General features: G+C 40.7%; 1 protein-coding gene across 1 annotated transcript; it reads left to right on the top strand.

Moving 5' to 3' along the window:
* Positions 1-4,065: 4,065 nt before the first annotated feature.
* fbxo8 (F-box protein 8) lies at positions 4,066-21,033 on the top strand. The gene is made up of 7 exons (XM_080446893.1): positions 4,066-4,191; positions 7,528-7,662; positions 9,259-9,403; positions 12,985-13,111; positions 14,608-14,726; positions 16,964-17,160; positions 19,764-21,033. Exons 2-7 carry the CDS (start codon positions 7,533-7,535, stop codon positions 19,949-19,951), a joined length of 906 nt encoding a protein of 301 aa, XP_080303019.1. The 5' UTR covers positions 4,066-4,191; positions 7,528-7,532; the 3' UTR covers positions 19,952-21,033.
* The last annotated feature ends 600 nt before the right edge of the window (positions 21,034-21,633 follow it).

Here is a 21,633-nt window from a genome sequence, read left to right as displayed (position 1 = left end):
CTAGAGGTCACTGCGTCCTTTGATGTTCACTAACACTGACGTCTGGAGTCACACAATTCGATGGGTCACACGTTCCGGTGTTGCTGGTGTTTTGGTTCTGACGTGTTTTGGTTTTGCCGGGGTGGAGATCAGCAGGAAGCGGGATTGGTTTACGTCGCTACGTCAAACGGTGTTGACCAATCACTTAAATCAGCGCCTTTACGTCATCAACGTAGCTTGAACGTGCTTGAAATTGATTTTGAATTACAACAACAACAACAACAACAACAACAACAACAACAACAATATCAATAATAACAATAATAATAATAATAATATAATAATAAATGTTATTATTATTATTATTATTATTATTATTATTATTATTATGTATTATTTTTGAATTATTATTTTAATTAACAATAACACATTGCTCTTGACAAATTATCCCAAAAAAAGGATATACTGTATATCAATATTTGTCAATACAAAACATATATACACAATACATACACGTATTTAGGGTTATGATACTGCATTGTGTATTGTCTTTACATGCATTCTCATATGGGGGAGAGTGGGGATGATATAGGATGACAATTTGCCTATACAACCAAATGGACCTGTAAGGGTCTATTTGCATGGTTGCATTGATTGATTGAATACTTTATTTAGAAGTTTGCGGGAAAAAAGCAAATGAAGGTACAGTAGCCTACAGTTGAAATACAACTAAATATAGGATTTTAAAAGCCTATGGTTTGTTTCATTTGGGGTCCTTTGTACTCAATTCATGTGACATTAAATGACAGACAGATATACACAACTATGCAGAACATCATATAAACAGTTTAAAAATAAAAATAAGAAAAACAAAAAAATAAGTACAGTAAACAGTTTGGGGGAGGGGGGTGCAGCCACCTGAAAGTACTCTAAAGACAAATAGACAAATTGCATAGAAAAATTGTCTATGCAAATTTACGAGATGCAGTGTGTAGTCCAGGGGTACTCTGGACTACACACTGTAGTCCAGAGTACCCCTGGACTACAGGACTACAGGACTTGTACCCCTGGACTTTCCTCTTATCTAGCTAATTTGACACTGTGTTATGTTAATTCTTCATTGTTAATAACTTAATTATTTTAACTATTTTTTTTATTCTAAATGACTTGGGGGGGGGGGTCCAATCTCCCCCGTACCCCCTGGGATTTCCGCGTCTGGTGCAGAGTATGAAAACATACATGAAAATAAACATGAAAACAACAGAACAACAATTCAAATACTTTTTCACACCCCCTCCAAGAATCCCAAAAAAATATTTATTAAAAAAAAAAAAAAAAGGTCCACAGGGAGGTGTCCCGCACGGTCCGGTCCTGGACCGCGGTCCGCCTGTTGAGTACCCCTGGTGTAGTCAAAGCAGTGGTGTTTTTTACCATGTTACGCTATTTACGTAGTATGCTGTCCAATAATCCGTTTTTTGGGCGGTGAAACCGCCCCTATAAGTGAGGTTTGGATATTTGTACAACAAATCCTGCGCTGTGATTGGCCAAAAATTTACAAAAATGTACCCCGCCTAACCCTGCACCGTGATTGGCCAATCACAGTCTATTCAGGACTGTGATTGGCCAGTGTCACATGACACATGTGCATAGCCCTATATAAGAAACCATAACTTTAAAAAAAACATAAATTTGTTTTTTTAAAGTTATGGTTTCTTCCATCATAAAGAGTGTTTCAATAAATGTATTTATTTTTTGTACATGATTGGTTGACTCCATTCAGTATTGTGATTAGCTAGCAAGACACCGCCCACTTCACACAGGGTGTGATTTTTTTAAATTATCGTATATTCTCTACTAACCATTTCACTCGATGACCACGTGCGAGCGTATATACATGCACATGTCGGGAGTGTTGGAGGGAATAATATCGTATACCCTCCGAAAAAAACACACCACTGAGTCAAAGCTCAGCGCATCATTAAGGACAGGCACCCACACCCCGACCACAAACTGTTCATAGCCCTACAACGACCGTGGCCAGGCAAGGAGGCCTATAGTATCAAAGGCCGGGACCACCAGGTTTCTGAACAGTTTCCACCATCAGACTGTTGAACAAAGCCTAATCATCGTCTGTCACCAGGCTAGCTGGCATGCCACGCTGGAACACTTTTCTTTTGACGGACTGCCACTGTTTTTCGTTGGATACTGTTTTCCTTCCATTCCTTCACGTGGATTTGTTCCCCTATACGCAGACTACTTGCCTTTGTGGCTGTATTATTACCATGTTGATCTAATCTGAGTTTTTGCCTTAGGCCTATATGTGGACTGCCTATGTGGACCTGCCGAGTGTGTAAATGTCCGTATGTTTGTTTTTGTTTTTCTTTGTTTACTATTTTTCTCCTTCCTGTTAAAGTATTCAATCAATCAATCAATCAATCAATCAATCAATCAATCAATCAATCAATCAATCAATCGTTCTCTCTATGCGCCCCCTGAAAACTATGAATGATGAAGCTTTAGACTACACATAAAAAGAAATGTCACCCGTGACCCACTTCTTTAATGATTGATTGATTGATTGATTGAATACTTTATTAACAGTTTGCAAAAAAAAGAACAGCAAGTACAGTTCTATACAAAAGGATGCTAAAAGGATTGTACCCAAGAAAGCACTATGGCTTGTTCTCATTGGGGTCCTGTGTATTCAATGAAAACACCTGCAAGCCTGTGATGTGACAATGAAAGTGACTCCAAATCACACTTAAATTAACGGTATGTGTTATATTTATTAGTACTATTTTATTTAAAGGATTTCATTTCTCAGATGAGACTGCTCTGTCCTCCTCCTGTCCAGTGGGTGGGGGTAAAATGTCTAAAGTTGTCAGACAGACAGAAGAAGGCAGGAGGAGCAGTGTTGCCATGTCTACTTATTATAAGCGACTTAGGGATTGTTTTCCTGTAAAGTTGCTTGAAAAAAAAAAAGTGGGCTTGTTTCTCTAAAGGGTACTTACTTAATACTTTGGGCTTGTTTCCTAAATGTTGTTAAAACCAGCGGTTATCAAGCATTTTCATGTCAAGGACCGCCAGATTAATGCGCCATTATCCGCGTATGACATATTTGAATAGAATTTGTGCCATGGACCCCCGTAGCAGATGTGTGTTGTTAAAATATTTCAAGAAATATTCCACATTTGTCAATTTTTTTCATGAATTTCTTTGGAAAATAGCAGATCTACAACTGTCTCAGGTTGTAGATCTGCTATTTTCAAATAGTATAAAGTATATAGGTTTTTAACCACCATCATCGGTATTGTGGGGAAAGCTTTCGCTAACAATGGCCGATCGACAAGCGTTGTGAGCTTGTCGATCCGCTATTTTCAGCGAAAGCTTTCCACACAAACGGAAAACAGAAAAGACACTAGTATTGAGTCCTGAGGGACTCCGGTTAAGTGGTAGGGGTTTAAGTGGTAAAAGTACTCATGTGTTAAATGACGCTTCTTTTGGGCTTGTTTCCAGTGGTGGAAATTAAGTACATTTAGTACTGTAGGCCTACTTCAATTTTGTATTTGTAGCCTAGGCCTACTTTACTTGAGTATTTCCAATTTCCAATACTTTTACTTCTAGTCCACTATACATCTCGGATCCAAATATTGTACTTTTACTCCACTACATATTTGAACATGTTAGTAACTTTGTAGATGTTGGATTATTATTACAAAGAATACAGTTAACACCCCTATATACATTTTGGCCATTTGAAAATGCTTCGCGACACATTGTGAGCTTGTAGATCTGCTATTTTCAAAAGATATGTATACATTGTAGACATTCGAAAACTTGTGAAACGGGACATTCTGCATAATGAGCACTTTCTACTTTTGATACTTTTAAGTACATTCTGATACCAATACTTTTGTACTTTTACACAAGTAAATGTAGACTTCTGGACTTTTACTTGTAACAGAGTACTTATTTTTACTTAAATAACAAAATGGAATAATTTGTTCCACCAATGCTTGTTTCTCTCGACAAAATCTGGCAACACACAGGGAAGGGGGGGGGGGGGGGGGGGGTGGGGCACCAGTGAGAACAGCAACAGAAGGAGGCATAACACCTCAGTGCACCAACACCTATGTTGTTGTTTAGTTTAAACTAACTAAAATGACTCACAACTGCGTCTAAAACCCATCTACCGCGTCCTTAAACATTCAGGTAGGTCAACGTCAAACTTTAAAGGCGATATAACGTCGATAGGGTTTCATTTATGAGACGTTTCGCTGTAAAAACCATCGTCTTTTGGTTTAATAATAATCCCCAACAACACGACGCTCTACCCAGCGTGATGGTTGCCGATGACGGGCGTTTTCTTTTAGCCAATGGCTGGCGTCGTTTTAAACGAGCCGTCCAATGGGAGCGCCGCGGAGGCGGGAGCTTATACGCGTCGCACCAGCATGCTACCCGCTGGAAGTTCCAACGTTGTGGTGTTTTGACTGTTTTGTTTACGTAACCAGTGGTAAAAGTACTCACATGTTTTACTTGAGTAAAAGTATCAATACTGCAATGTAGAAATACTACAAAAATCCGGAATTAAAAATGCCTACTTGAGTAAAAGTACAGATGTATTACACTTAAAGTACCAAAAGTAGAAAGTACTCATTCTGCAGAATGTCCCATTTTCAAAAGTTTTCAAATGTATGAATTGTATAAAAAGCATTTGAAAATAGCAGATCTGCAAGCTCACAATGCAACACATGATGAGCTTGTTCTATTTTCAAATGGCTGAAGTGGTTAATGTACGTTTTGTGATAATGATCTAAATCTACAAAGTAACTTGTAACTAAAGCTGTCAAATAATTGTAGTGGAGTTGAGATGTAGTGGAGTAGAAGTAAAAGTACTGAAAATGGGAAATACTCCAGTAAAGTAAAAAAAAAAAAACTAAATGTAAATGTACCTAGTTACTTTACACCATTATTCATTTGTTTATTAACATACACATACATACACTATTATGTATGTATTTATTAACATATAATTACATAACCAGTAGCCTGTTATTCCTTTATTTAACATGCATACACAGTATGTATTCCTTTGTTTATTAACATACATGCACTGTATTATTTAAGTATGTATTTATTAATATACCATTGCATTTATTATTATTAGTAGTAGTATTATTACTATTATTATTATTATTATTATTATTACTATTATTACTATTACTATAAAATAGCAGATATACAAGCACCGAGTGCCGCGCTATGAGCTTGTATATTTGCTATTTTTGAGAACCACGGATATAGCAACATTTTTTCAGAAAACTGTTACAGGATTTAGAAGACATTTTGTAGAATCGGAACCTCGGGCCTTGCGTTAATTGAGTAGTAGAATGACAATGTCTCCATGTAATGTTTGATCTATAACTGGGACCAGCACCAGAGCGTTGTCGCTCCCTCTAGTTTTGTTGCCTGTGGGTGTAAGTAGTTAGACAGGTATGAGGGTATAGAAGAGATGCGCGGATGGCCTCTCAGTCTCACGTCACCCGAATCCGCATGTACAAATTAATTATCCGCCCGTTATCCAACCGCAATAATTATATTATCCAATTTAAATATCTGCACCAACCGTTTTTCCCGTATGTCAAAATATTATTATTTTCTGGTATTCCCCGTCAGTTTTAGTATTAGTTGTGCGATGCGATCACAAAATGCATTGATTTAGCCTATGGAATGTCGGTGCGTCTTTTTTTTTTTTTTAACCGGTGCTGCGCTGAACATACAGAGCGCACTGCTCTGCTGCACTGAACATACAGACTCTGTGCGGCATCCAACATACAGGCATCCAACATACAGGCATCCAACATACAGGCATCCAACATACAGAGCGCACTGCTCTGCTGCGCTGAACATACAGACTCTGTATGTATGTGCTCTAGAGAACTCTATGAGCTTGTAGATCTGCTATTTTTTGAAAAATTTTGAAAATGTGTGCAAAACTTTGAATATATATATATTTAAAGCAAACATTTCTAACTCAAATGTTATTGCTTCTGGGGATTCTAGTTGAAAACAGTTTTCTGAAACACTTATGTTGCTTTACTATCAGTGGTTCTCTAACTCTTTCATTTTCAAGGAGCCCCAAAATGATATGTATTTTGGCTGCGGACCCCCATCTCAAAATACCTTGTTCCAGGGACCCCCCCCTCCAGAAGCAAAGATTTGAGTAAAAACAATTGCTTTAAAAATATACCGTATATTCAAAGATTTGCACAAACGTTCAAGATTTTTCAAATAAAATAGCAGATCTACAAGCTCATAGCGCGGCACCGAGTGCCGCGCTATGAGGCTTGTAGATCTGCTATTTTTGAATAGCCCAAGTATAAGATAATGATTATCGTGGTTAAAATCTAAAATGACAGACATGCGTCTCCGGATTGAATGGGTTAAAATACCAATTCCATTTGTATTTGCTTAACCCTGTCTTCTACCCTGATGAGACATCTTAGTTCTTAGTGACATTGAGATGTTGGAGAACCAAGCGGTGCAAAGCGTAGTCAAAGTGGCATTGAATGAATGAGGGCTCCAAGCTAGAGTCTTGAGAGCACTCATGTTGAGAAAAGAGGACATTCTGTCCAAAAACCTTGTCCTTTGATTTACTTACTTTCTTGATCACTTTTGAAGCCAATTTGTCACCTGTTGTTGTTACTGTTGTTTGTTGTTTATTAGAGAGAGAGAGAGAGAGAGAGAGAGAGAGAGAGAGAGAGAGAGAGAGAGAGAGGAGAGAGAGAGAGAGAGAGAGAGAGAGAGAGAGAGAGAGAGAGAGAGAGAGAGAGAGAGAGAGAGAGAGAGAGAGAGAGAGAGAGAGAGAGAGAGATGTTTGAAAGTGTTATGAATAGATTGTGAACGTATTGTTGTTACATGATGAGTGTCACATTCTCCAGTACACCTGTTAATAGGTGTTCACTTGCTTGAGAATGTTTCGTTATATGTACACACACACACACACACACACACTTCCATTGTTTATAGTGTACTCTAGGACTGAACATAACACGTTGTTCCTTCACCAAGAAACACGCCGACAATCTGCTTGAGCGCATAGCACCTGTCACTGTCATTCTGTCATTGTGTGTGTGTGTGTGTGTGTGTGTGTGTGAGAGAGAGTGAGAGAGAGAGAGAGAGAGAGACAAGTCTTGTATGACTCAGCAGCTTACCTTGGTGTTTTGCACTTTGACTTCAGTCTGCTAAACTCTTGCTTTGAATTGTAAATCCCACCACTCTGGAGTTAAACCCAAAAGCAGTGAACATAGCCGATCTACAAGCGCGCTGTGAGCTTGTAGATCGGCTATTTAAAAAAAAAAGTTTTTAAATGATAAAAAAAGGAACAGTGTTGTGTGTACATTGTGTAGATGAGCCAGCCATTGTGGAAGTTCTGACACTGTGTGTGTGTGTGTGTGTGTGTGTGTGTGTGTGTGTGTGTGTGTGTGTGTGTGTGTGTGTGTGTGTGTGTGTGTGTGTGTGTGTGCGTGCGTGCGTGTGTGCACATAGTGCTCATGGGCCAGGCACTGTGGAGGTTGCCTCCCAGACAACAGCAGCAGCTGCAGGAGCAGTTGGCTGATCACCTGGCCGACAGACAACGCCAGGACGAGAGCAACGGTGGAGCCAGGAGACACCACCACCACGGTAATGCTCTCTAACTTTTTCATGTCAAGGACCCCCAAATATGCACTTATTAGCCCGCGGACCCCCATTTGAAAAGATATGACAGAGACCCCCATAAGAGAAGATTTTTACGGCTCTAGTAGTGATTCTCAACCATTTTAATTTCAAGGACCCCCAGTTTCACATACGTTAGGCTACGGACCCCCATTTAATGGCATTTCTATCGCTGGGACCACCATTTATATTGTAAAATCAATGTTAATTTAACTCTGAGAGTGTACCAATGGAACCAAATGGACCCGTTAGGGTTCATTTGGTTCCATTGGTACACTCTCAGAGTTACAGACCCATAAGGGTCCATTTGGTTCCTAAACTATCCATCATTTAGCTGGGGACCCCCTGGAACTCCCTCAAGGAACCCTGGGGGTCCCCGGACCCCACTTTGAGAACCAATGAATGCTCTATTCCACCTACAGATGTAACCACACCTCATAACCCATAACCTCTGATAACCCATAACCTCTGATAACCCATAACATCTGATAACCCATAACCTCTGATAACCCATAACCTCTGATAACCCATAACCTCTGATAACCCATAACATCTGATAACCCATAACCTCTGATAACCCATAACATCTGATAACCCATAACATCTGATAACCCATAACTTCTGATAACCCATAACCTCTGATAACCCATAACCTCTGATAACCCATAACATCTGATAACCCATAACCTCTGATAACCCATAACATCTGATAACCCATAACATCTGATAACCCATAACTTCTGATAACCCATAACCTCTGATAACCCATAACCTCTGATAACCCATAACCTCTGATAACCCATAACGTATGATAACCCATAACATCTGATAACCCATAACTTATGATAACCCATAACATCTGATAACCCATAACATCTGATAACCCATAACTTCTGATAACCCATAACTTATGATAACCCATAACCTCTGATAACCCATAACTTATGATAACCCATAACATCTGATAACCCATAACTTATGATAACCCATAACTTCTGATAACCCATAACTTATAAAAAATGTTTGCAAATCTTTGAATATATATATATATATTTTTAACTCCAATATTTGCTTCTGGGGGGGTCCCTGGAACAAAGCGTTTTGAGATGGGGGTCCGCAGCCAAATACATATCATTTTGGGAGTCCTTGACATGGAAAAAGTTTGAGCATCACTGATATAGCAACACAAACAACACAACTATCCGTATGTCTGTGGCCCCATCTCAAAATACAAATTGTCAAATAATTTAAGAAAGATGCAAACATTTTGAAAACAGACGATCTACAATCGTTGAACCCTGAAAAAATAACAGTTTTGGACATATGAGGTTTCTACCGAGACGATATTAAATGGTGCTTGTGTGTCTCTTTTTGTGCTTGCGTGTGTGTCTGTGTGTGCGTGTGCGTGTGCGTGTGCGTGTGCGTGTGCGTGTGTCTGTGTCTGTGTCTGTGTCTGTGTCTGTGTCTGTGTCTGTGTCTGTGTCTGTGTGTGTGTGTGTGTGTGTGTGTGTGTGTGTGTGTGTGTGTGTGTGTGTGTGTGTGTGTCTGTGTGTGTGTCTCTAGGTAAGCCGCACCGTGGCTTCATAGATCTAGAGATGTTGCCCCCAGAGCTGGGCATCACCATCCTGTCCTATCTGAACGCTACAGACCTGTGCCTGGCCGGCTGCGTGTGGCAGGACCTGGGCCACGACGAATACCTCTGGCAGGGGTAAGACACTGTGTGTGTGTTCGTGCATGCGTGCGTGTGTGCGGTGTGTGTGCATGTCACAATCTGCAAAAAATAGCGGATCTACAAGCTCACGTGTTGTGAACGTGTGCCATTTTCGGCTAAGAGATTTGATGTAGAGGGGGGAAAAAAGTGGGGCAATCATATAGGGCTTTTAGTGGATTAAACCTCCACACATGGACACATTGACATGTCCCTGTGGCTTTTATTGTGGAAGAATGAAAAACAAATACGGTAGTTCTCTTTTAGTTCTGTGTCTCCCCATTACTGAGATATGAACCATTGGGCAGTTTTACCTGGACTTTTTGACCCAAAAGTTGAAATCCGTTCTTGTATTACACAGATAGAGACACACACACACACACACACACACGCACACGCACACGCACACGCACACGCACACGCACGCGCGCGCGCACACACACACACACACACACACACACACACACACACACACACACACACGCTCATGTGGGTAACATTGCAAGTATTTGATCTCGTGATCGCCCTCTTGTGATCAAAAGGTGTAACATCATCTCATCCACATTGGATTGGGGAATTCAAAATGATGTTTTAAATAAAAAAAAAACATATATTTTTGTGAACGGAAATGACGAAGCAGATGACTGCTTCCTTTCTGGGTTTTCGGGAGGTGTAGTTCCGGCCCTGGTTCAGAGATTGTGGAATAGTTGTCTGGCTTACCTGAGAATACTTGTGATCAAAGCCAGTGTTTCCCACACTTTTTAGATCGAGACCCAGAAGAGAAATGTGATGTTTACCCGGGACCCAAACTTGTGAAAATAGCCGATCTACAAGCTCACAGCGCACTGAGATGCGACACATTGTGACCTTGTAGATCGGCTAATTTCACTACTAATTCAGTGTTTTGTAGGAAATGGAAAGAAAAACGTATATATATATATATATATATATATATATATATATATATATATATATATATATATATATATACACACACACACACACACACACAGTTGCGACCCAAACATGGGTCCCGACCCACTGTTTGGGAATCGGTGATCTAAGCCTGGAAGTTGATTCAATACAAAGTCGGTCAGAAACCTTGTACCTTGCACAAATAGCTAAAATAGCCAATCTACAAGCATCTAATGATGCGTTGTGACACTTTTTGAGCTATATATCTGCTATTTTTGCTTAACCACTTGAACCCGGCCTATAGCATCCATATTCTGGAAGGGGGAACATTAGCCAAAAATAGTCGATCTACAAGCTCACAGCGCGTCACATCGGCTATTTTTGGCATAGAGATTTGTTGTAGACGGGGAACATGAGATCCAATTACAGTTGTAACTCAGGACGCTTTCTTTCTCTAAGAATAGACTGGTTGAGTGGTTAACCCATTAAGACCTGAGGCTGATTCTACAAATGCCTCCCAAATCAGCAGTTGTCACACTTTCAAGATTTTTTGAAAATGTTCAAAAATATGTGTGAATGTACAAGCTCACGGCGCGGGCACGAAGTAACGCGCTGTGAGCTTGTATATCTGATTGAAATTGATTGATTGAAAATGTTATCAGGCAAAAAGAATGTTAAACAACACAGTTACATTTATAATACTTTTGTCTAAAAGGTCCGACCAAAAAAAGTCCTTGCGGACTTGTTTCCGTTGGGGTCCTTGGTATTAATTTCATAGACATATATAGTAGCAACCAAACAGTTCAAATATCAACATAAAAATACAGAGGAAAAAAATACCACTATGTACAAAAAAAGCATGAAAAAAATATATATACAAAAAAGGGGAGGGGGGTCGTCTGTCTACCGGGAAACTGGTACTACCTCCTCTTATGGCCTGCAGAAAGATGAGTTTTTAGGGCTGTTTTAAATTAGCCCAGCGAACTGCTTTTTTTGAGGGATGGGGTTATCTATTCCAGTGTTTATCAACCTTTTTTTGTGCCAAGGCACACCTGGCATAGCCAAAAAATCCCAGGGCACACCTAGATATACGGTATATATAATTATATATATATACGGTATATCTACATACACACACTAGGGGTGTGCCGATTTTCACATTTCACGAAACGATACGATACGATATTGGGCACACAACTTCGATACGATTTCGATACGATACGCACTTTTTTATCATGAAAATATATGGGGGAGAAAAAAAGCAAATGCAAACAAATATTTCTGTTTTTGCATTATTCAGACATGCAAACTTGTAGCTTTTCAGCTTCCACTAGCCGTTTTGAATCCAAATAGGGCAATAGTGTGACACCTGACCCGAAAAAAAACAGCATGTTGTCACCCTTTTCACCTCGGGTCTGTTTGCATGCCTGATTATTTCTATTGTAAAAAAAAAATAAATAAAAAAAAAAAAATTTTTTTTTTCAAAATGATTTTTTTTTTCAAACCTCCTTCAAACGGCGCGGCACACCTCAGCACTAGCCCCGGCCCAAAATTGGGACGTTTGCCAGGGTTGATATACACTGATCTATTCCATACCTTGGTGGCCGTGCTGTAGAAGGAGAATTTGCCCATGTTTGTTTTATGGGTGGGTGGTACCAGATTGTTGTTTACGCTCCCTCTAGTTCCGTGACTGTGGGTGTCACTAACTTTGTATCTGCTACAATATATCAGCAAACCTTCGCTGGGTAAATATAAAAGTTCAGAAAGAAAGGTTTGTTTTCTGACATAATGAAGTCTCTGTCAGGTGGAAACCTCATTATGTTAAAAAAAAAAAAGTTACTTTCTAGGATTCAAATTCAAAAATAGAAAAAAAGTAGCAGATCTACAAGCTCAAAGTTACGCTACTCGATTTGCTACTTTTGATGCTTTCGTGTGACGCTGGAGTGTGCTCAAGCAGGGCGTTAATTTACCAAAAAACACCAAAACGTTAAAACATGGAGATAAGAGGTTTCTGCCCGACAGCAACGATATATATATATATATATATATATATATATATATATATATATATATATATATTATACTGTATTTGAGTTTAGGCCTCTCACAATTATTACATTATCGTCTAATTACCGGTATTTGAGATAATAGCAATTAGTTTTTGCATAATCGTCAGTATCGTTTCCGTGTTAAAAAAAATGTCACACATTTTCTAATATATAAAAAAAGTAGAAATAGCGGATTGTATGCTTGTAGATCTGCTATTTCTGCTTTTTTTTTTTTTTTTACATGTATACAATTATTGAATACGTCAATAATGTCTTTGTATATTTTCTTTCTTATTTGTCACATCTGCCCTGTGCATTTTTTAATTACAAAGATTTTTTTTCCAAACACACAATTAAATCGTTAATCGCAATTATTTGAGTGACAATTAATCGTCAACTTTTTTTAAAATGTTTTCAACATTTTAACCGTTTTTTGAAAAAAATCTAAAACATTTTTTTTCAAGATTTTTCAAAAATAGCAGATCTACAAGCTCGTAGCGCGGCACCGCCGCGCTACGAGCTTGTATATCTGCTATTTTTGAATAGCCAAAGACATCTAAAGTGACACAGATGCGTTCCAGGTATCAATGGGTTAAATGAGTTTTTGTGACTGTCCAGGCTGTGTAAGTCCACATGGGGGCACTGTTCCATCTACAACAGAAGGCTACCCGCTGGCTTCTCATACAGGAGACTGTACTTACAACTGGACGAAGGCAGTCTCACCTTCAACGGCAACTACCAGGAGGTAATGCTCATAAACACACACGCACACGCACGCACACACGCACGCACGCACGCACACACACACACACACACACACACACACACACACACACACAAACACAAATATACACACTTTGTATTATCTATTCTATAATTTAGCCTAGGGGTCTTCAACCTTTTCAGGCCAAGGACCCCCTAGCTGAGAGAGAGATGAGGCAGCGACCCCCTCTATATTATACAAGTAAGACGCGCGAACGCGGGAAGCGAACGCCAAAAATAAAATAAAATAATGAAAAAATATTATTTAAAAAAAAGTAACCAATGAAAAAAAATATAAAAAATACAAAATAATTCTGCGTTAAAAAAAAAAGAGCATCTTAGAAAAATACAAATTCACAAAAAAAAACTTTGAATGTTTTTGAACAATTCAACAAAGTGTTTGAAGTGCCTGTTTCAGAGCCGAAATCCGAGCCCGAAGTATTTGTTCGTAGACCCCCACTTAGGGGGGGGTAGAAAAAGTTTCGGAGCGATTCGGGCACTTTTCATTTAACATGGGGTTTCGATGGGGAGTTTTTAGGAGCCTTCTCCGGGGCGTGGCTTCCAGGGGAAGGGGCGGGCTTAAACGCAACCTTGACAGGTGTGTTCAAGTTTTCAAAGACCTTTCATTTGATGTATGGTACGTCTAAATTGGACATTTACTACACAGGCAGTGCACACAATACTGCACACAGAGACGCGGACACACAAGCCGAGCACGGTGTCATAGTAAGCTCCACTTGCGCTGCGTTCGCAATAAAATTGTGTTTCAGATAAACTTGTTCTGCTCTTTTTTCCCTCTACACCTATACCTCTTTGCCAAAAATAGCCGATCTACAAGCTCACAGAGCTTGTAGATCGGCTATTTTTGGCTAAAGTTCTCCTCAAAAAAAGGGATGCTAAGGTTCAAGTGGTTAATGTAAAAAAAATAAAAAATCCTATCATGCAAAGATTTGGTGGACCCCCTGTAGTAACTCTGAGGACCCCCTAGGGGTCCCGGACCCCCTGTTGAAGACCCCTGATTTAGCCCATTCAATCCGGGAACGCATCTAACAAATGTCTTCTGAATCAGTTTTTCTGAAAAACGCATGTTGCTGTATCAGTGGTGCTCACACTTTTTCATGTCAAGGACCCCCGAAATGATATGGATTTGGCCCGCGGACCCCCATCTCATATTATTTAGTTCCAGGGACCTCCCAGAAGCAAAGATTTTGCTCTGCTCATTAATTTGTGTCATTACTTCCAATTTCACTTGTTCACTTTTCCTGTATCCTGTATGAGTTCTCTATCCTTATTGGATGAATTCGGTCATGTGACCTGAAAAGGTCTTTTCTGTTCACTAAATTGCTGGAGAGACAGGGAGACTCCTGTTACTGAACACACAATAATACTGTGTGTGTGTGTGTGTGTGTGTGTGTGTGTGTGTGTGTGTGTGTGTGTGTGTGTGTGTGTGTGTGTGTGTGCGTGCGTGCGTGTGTGTAGGGCATCAGTTATTTCATGTCTAAAGGCATACTAGTGGACCACCCTAAGGAGCTGGCCAAGTTTATCTTCTACACACGGCGACTCAACTGGAAGATGCTGAGGATCTACCTCGATGAAAGGTACACACACACACACACACACACACACACACACACACACACACACACACACACACACACACACACACACACACACACACACACACACACACACACACACACACACACACGCACACACACACACACACACGCTTATCGTCAGGTTCACTATAGCCCTTTGAACTCCGGAAGATGTCAGGGAATCAGGTGGGAACATTGTGGCAATAGGAGAATGAGCGTAAGTGTGAATAGTCTTGTTGATTAGTGGAGGGGTGGTGTCTGGGTAGACACACATGAGATGCAAAAGCATCAAATGCCATTATTAATTTCCTTCCAACCAGAACATAGCAGATTAATTTAATTCCTTGACAAGCGTAGGCCAGTCACAATTAACACATTTCCTGCCATTGACGGAGATCTCCGTCATTTCAAATCGGAACCGTTGACCGCCATTGACGGACGCTTCTTTTATTTTATTTTATTTATTCCGCAAGAGTGCGCTCTAACGCAACTCAGGAATGATCCCTTGACTCTGAGAGAAGTAGTGGACGGATGTGACGCCATCCCAAGAAACGTCACTTCCGTCCACTCCTATGTTATGAGTAGTGCTGCACGATTCTTGCTCAAATGTGAATCACGATTTTCCTCCATAAGAATTGAGATCACGATTCTCACACAATTCTCTTGTAAATATAAAAATATTAAGCAAAAAAAAATGTATTGAAAAAAAAATCGTCATAATTTAAAATCGAGATCGCATAGGTGTCTGAATCGAGATCACGATCTTTTTTCGATTAATCGTGCAGCACTAGTTATGAGTGGTAGAAAAACTAGCTCTAGCTCGAAGCTAGCTAGAACTAGTTCAGATTTCTTCTTCTTTTTTGTGAAAACGAGCCTTATTCAACGGCCGATAGCAACAAAACGGCCGTTCGCGGTTTTGTTCCGGTGGATAAACGAGACCCTCCCCCCCACCCCCCCCAGACACCCTTTGTTTACATCTGTGTACACATCGTGGCTCTCCAAAGATCGTCAACATGAGGTAAAAAAAAACGCTGGCACCAGCGGATTAATTAATTAATTAATTCCTGGCCAGTGAATGTGTTTATACATAATCGCCTAATCGCAATGATTTGAGATAACAGCTCCTATACGTGCGGTGTGTTGAACGGGGAACAGTCAGTACGTGTCACCAGCCACCATGCAGCAGCAGGTAACCTTACTTGGTGATAGATAGATTATTTTTGTATTTATTATCATGGTGCAAAGTGGCCAGCGTTTTTGTCACATTCACTGCAAGTGTAAGCACTTACACACGCCCCTCTCCATCTTACACATTTCAGAATAACACAGCTACACGCTAAGCTGTGAGATACATTTATTATTTGATTTTCCAACAGTAGCTAGGGAAATATTGCGTTGATGTTGTTTCAGAGTGATAAACAGTGTACAGTGCCTGTCTGGCAGCGTGCAGTGCACATTTATGAGCCTATACGACGCATGTAAGTGGCTTTCCAGCCTCTTGTCGTGTGGAAGCAAACGTCCTGCATTTAACGTTGGTTTTAACCAATTAAGACCGGGGACACGTCTGTGTCATTTTTAGATTTCTTTGGCTATTCAAAAATAGCAGATACTGTGCCGCGCTATGAGCTTGTAGATCTGCTATTTATTTTTTTTATTGTGAAAATGTGTGTGAATATTTGAATATATATATATATTTTTTTTTTAAAGGGAACATTTGTAACCCAAATCTTTGCTTCATGGGGGTCCCTGGAACAAAATATGTTGAGATGGGGGTCCACGGCCAAATACATATAATTTTGGGTGGTCCTTGACATGAAAAAGTTTGAGAACCACTGATTATAGCAACATAAGTTTTTCACAAAACTGTTAGGATTTAGAAGACATTTGTAGAATCCCCCCAGAAGCAAAGATTTGAGTTAGAAATGTTTGCTTTAAAAATAACATATTCAAAGATTTGCACACATTTTCACGATTTTTCAAAAATAGCAGATCTACAAGCTCGTTGCTTATTTTTGTCCCTTTTTTTCCCCTATAATTTTGTTTTTAGTTATTATTACTTAAAAAATGTTTGGGAACCGCTGAGTTAATGTATGGGTAGTTGCATTTGTAAATGAGGCATTTACACATGTCCGTGTGTGTTTATGTCCGTGTGTGTCCGTGTGTGTGTGTGTGTGTGTCCGTGCACACGCGCGCGTGTGTGTGTGTGTGTCTCTTGTTGTGGTTTGCGGTGCGTACAGGCGTGACGTGCTGGACGAGTTGGTGACGCTGCATAACTTCAGCAACCAGTTCCTGCCCAACGCGCTGAGGGAGTTCTTCAGACACATCCACGCTCCCGAGGAGAGGGGAGAGTACCTGGAGACGCTCATCACCAAGTTCAGCCACAGGTTCTGCGCCTGTAACCCGGTGCTGGTCCGAGACCTGGGGCTCAGTCCAGGTCAGTGCTGTGGGGGGGGGGGACGTTCGCCTGACATAGCCGATCTACAAGCTCGCAACTACGGTTGGGATCCTTTTTAGGATTTGAACTACTAAGATTGTTTTTCTTTTTTTTTTTTTACATTTTTTTTTTTTTATTTGACCCAAAGACCAAGGAGATACGACTCCCAGAAGATTTAGACTCCCATCCACTTCCTTGTTAACTTAAAACTTAAAAATTCTGTATCTCGGCTCCTGAGTACTTTTTTTTTCTCAATGAAAAATCTCTGTCATAAAACAGCTAAAAAATCTGAAATAACTCTGGCATTCAATGTGTTAACTCATTCAGTGCCAGACTTATTTCTGGTTGTGTTGTCCCAGTGCCAGAGCCAAAAATTCATTGTAAAAAAAAAAGGTGCTTAGGAGCCAAGATACAGTAGCCTGACACTCAGCCTGAATTTTCATTTCGTTTCACTCCATTATTCAGTCTGAAAGCCCTCTCAATGCAGCGGAGTTCTGAGATGGGGGCGTGGCCAAAGTGGGACTCCACTATGAACCAACGCGATTGGTTCATACTGGATTGTCCCGATCCCGATTCGTCGTACAGATTTTCAACCGAGAAACACCCGCCTTCGAAAGCGTCACCAGACCCAGAATGCTAGGCAAAGGATTCAGGGGGTGGAGCCAGGCTAGAGATACAGCCTTTTTCAGTAAGAAGTTAAACAAGAAGTGAATGGAGCAGAACATTTTCAAATCATGATATTTTGGGTTCTGAACATTTTTTTCTAAAGATTTTCTTTTTTTTATATATATTTTTTTCATGACGTCTTAGACGTCACGTGGCGCTCAGGGCTTAACAATGGCGATAAAACGTGACGTCTTAGACGTCATGTGGCACTGAATGAGTTAATGATTCCCTCCTAATGATTCCTTAATGATTCCCTATTATTGGTTCTGAATTGAATTTTAATACACACATTCATCATGTTACCAAGATTGCGTTCTTTCATCCTAGAGATATTGCGCGAATTAGAGACTATCTGTCGTTGGACGATGCAAAAACGTTGATACACGCTTTTGTTTTCTCTCGGCTTGATTACTGCAACGCACTCTACTCTGGCCTGCCAAAGAAAACAACTGACAGATTACAACTTGTTCAAAATGCGGCAGCCAGAGTTTTAACTAAAACTAAGATGAGAGAACATATTACTCCAGTTCTAGCTTCACTACACTGGCTCCCGGTTGTTTTTAGGATTGATTTTAAATTTATTTTACTAGTTTATAAAGCTCTAAATGGTCTGGCACCTTCCTACCTCTATGACTGGCTAGAGAGATATGTTCCAAACCGGGCCCTCAGGTCTTCAAGTGCTGACCTGCTCGAGGTGCCTACAATGACATATAAAAAATATGGTGAAGCAGCATTCTGCTTTTACGGACCGACAGCGTGGAATAAACTCCCATTACACCTACTGTAAGACAGGCAGCCTCTGTGGATATCTTTAAAGCACAGCTCAAGACCTACTTCTTCACTCTTGCCTTTAGCTGATTCTTTGGTTGATTTTTAAATCTCTGTGTTGTTACCCATGTCCTCACTGTATTGCCTAATTCACTGCCTTTTGCTATTATTTTAATGTCGTTTTATGCTTTTGCTTTTCTTTTTTTTCCTTTTATTGTTAAATTGGTTGTAACTGTAATTGTATTCTTCTCTGTAAAGCACTTTGAGCTGCATTTCAGTTAAAGGTAGGGTAAGTGATATTTTTGGGTTAAAAAAAAAGTATTTTGTTAAAAGGTTAAATCACTATATTCTGATAGTAATCATTGCTATAGAGTGTTTGTTCAGTAACAGGAGTCTCCCCGTCTCTCCAGCTCTTTAATAAACAGAAAATACATTTTCCGGTAGGTGTCAAAATCTCAGCCAATCGGGAGAAAGTACCCATTTTTAAGCTTCATTTTTATAGTGTTCCAGTTCAAATTTTTCCTGTTCATTTCTTAGTGTCATCACTTCCAATTTCACTTGTTTAATCTGTATCCTGATTGAGTTCGCTATCCTGATTGGATAAAATTGGAAATGAAACTGAAACTGAAACGAAAATGCATTTTCTGTTTTATAAAGAGCTGGAGAGACAAGGAGACTCCTTTTACTGAACGAACACTCTATGGCAATGAGTACTATCGGAATATACAGCTATTTAACACTTATTTTAACCAAAGAAAATCACTTACCCTACCTTTAATACCCTCACAAAAAACATACAGTAATCCTGGTCTCTATACTGCCTCCCCCTGGGTGCCCGATGGAGGGGAAGGGAACTGGTTGCAATAACGTGTTCCTTCCACGCGCTACGTCCTACCGGGGAAAACTCCCCCCCTGTCAGGTGATGAGAAGCGTCCTGCTCTCTCCTCATGCATTGAAGGAGGCATGAGCTCAGTCCTTGGCTCTCCCCCAGTCTGGCAGAGGGAGTGTAGCGCCCAAGATTACTTAGACAATTGGCACTGGGTTAAAAAAAAATGGGGTCGCAAAATGGGATAAAAAGTGATCAAACTGATTGTAATGCTATATTTTAGCTGCCTTTTGCTAGGCACCGTGTTGAAAAGCACTGATTGTGTTTGATGTTTGTCCCCTAGATGCGGTGTACGTGCTGTGCTACAGTCTGATCCTGCTGTCCATCGACCTCAGCAGCCCGCACGTCAAAAACAAAATGTCCAAGAGGGAGTTCATCCGCAACACGCGCCGAGCGGCCCACAACGTCTCCGACGACTTCGTGGGCCACCTCTACGACAACATCTACCTGATTGGCCACGTGGCTGCCTAGTCCCGCCTACTGTACCGCCACGCCACCCCCCCCCCCCCACCCCAACCCCGTCCGATCCTATTAGCCATCCAATAGAAGAAGCTCTTACGCCGCACTGAACGATGGGGGAATAAGTGATCGGGGTTTCCGATGCATGCCTGAATTGGTACCGCATGGAAAGAGTGTGGGTAACGGATTTGAACCTTTTGTTTTAGTTGTTTTTTTTTGCAAGAAACAAAGAAAAACGTCCAAAAACGCAAAAGCTACGTTCGCTGTGGAAACTCATCACTGCACTGTGCGTCGCCTGCCACGATGGAACGCCACTTTGTGCACAGCTGTCAATAAACGATATCGGCCTATCAAATCATATAGTCGCTTTACGCCGAGCGAAAGGATCCGCATGACAGCACCTCCCCCCGAAGACACGCCTCTGACACTGCACTGAACGACGGCGGCCGGCTGCCAATTGGTGGAACTCGGGGGGGCCAATCAGGAAAGCGGCAGGACAAGACTGGGCCCGCCCCCCCCCCCATTCAGGAAACGAATGCCGTCGGCGACATTGACTCTAGATGACGTTAAATGCTGCTTGAGTGGCACTGATCAACGCAAACGCGACACTAACTAGCTAACGCTAACCGAGCGGCTAGCGCGCTAAAGCGACGGCTCACCGCGGAGACTCCGCCACGATGAAGTTAAGATGAATGAATGTTTAAACCGTAGCAGAACCGCTATGCCAGTTTTGTACTTCTACACCTTTTTTGTACCTATACCTGCGTTGGAAGGAGCAGGGCTAGCCTGTTTTACTGTAATAACTTTGAAAGAAGAAGTATGCGTTGATTGTAGTTTTATCAAATGAGTGTACAGCCCCTCGGCCCCTTGGGTAATGTTATGACACCTTGGTTACAATACCTACCCCCACACTCGCATATTGTGTTGTCGGGCAGAAACCTTGTATATCCATATTTCAACGTTTTATATTTTCTTTTCCCAAATGAATGCCCTACTTCGTCATACTACACTGTCAACCAAAAGTAGCATTTTTGGGTGTATTAGTTGCTATGTTTGAATTTTCTTTCAGTTAAAGTGAAAGTGGTGAAGTTTGTCTGTGGGTTTTTTGGAACTTTAGATTTATCACTTTAGATTTATTTGGCTATTAAAAAATAGCAGATATACAAGCTCATCGCGCGGCACCGAGTGCCGCACGATGAGCTTGTAGATCTGCTATTTTTTTTTTTTTTTTTTAAACTGTTAGGATTTAGATTTTTTTTTAAAGAATCTCCTCAGGTCTTAATGTATTAAGAAAGAGCTTGTGACTAAATAATGACTGCATTGGATCCATTTGGAACCCTTTTTTTTATTTTATTTTTTTCCTGAAACGTACGAGTTATGGACATACAAGGTTTTCACCCGACATACACACAGCTAGTGGTCAGCGTGAAGTTTATTTTATTTTATTTTATTGTGAAATGTAACTAGAGGAAGCCCCTCGAGATGCAGCGTCTCGTTTTCGAGGGCGGTCCTCAATGCCTTTCGCACCGGCAAATTTCCAAAACCCCCCCCCCCCCCCCCATCGCTGTGATTTTCACATCACTTGAGGAGAAGGCAGGCGCACCGTCAGCGAGGCCCTGGCCAAATCCCAATACTCTATAACCCCATTAAGACCGGGAATAGCAGATATACAAGCTCATAGTGCGGCACCGAGT

Source organism: Gymnoscopelus braueri (assembly GCF_963280865.1).
Source record: "Gymnoscopelus braueri genome assembly, chromosome: 2".
Taxonomy (NCBI): Eukaryota; Metazoa; Chordata; class Actinopteri; order Myctophiformes; family Myctophidae; genus Gymnoscopelus; species Gymnoscopelus braueri.
Note: the sequence above shows the minus strand (reverse complement) of the source record. Positions and strands in the feature narration are given on the sequence as shown.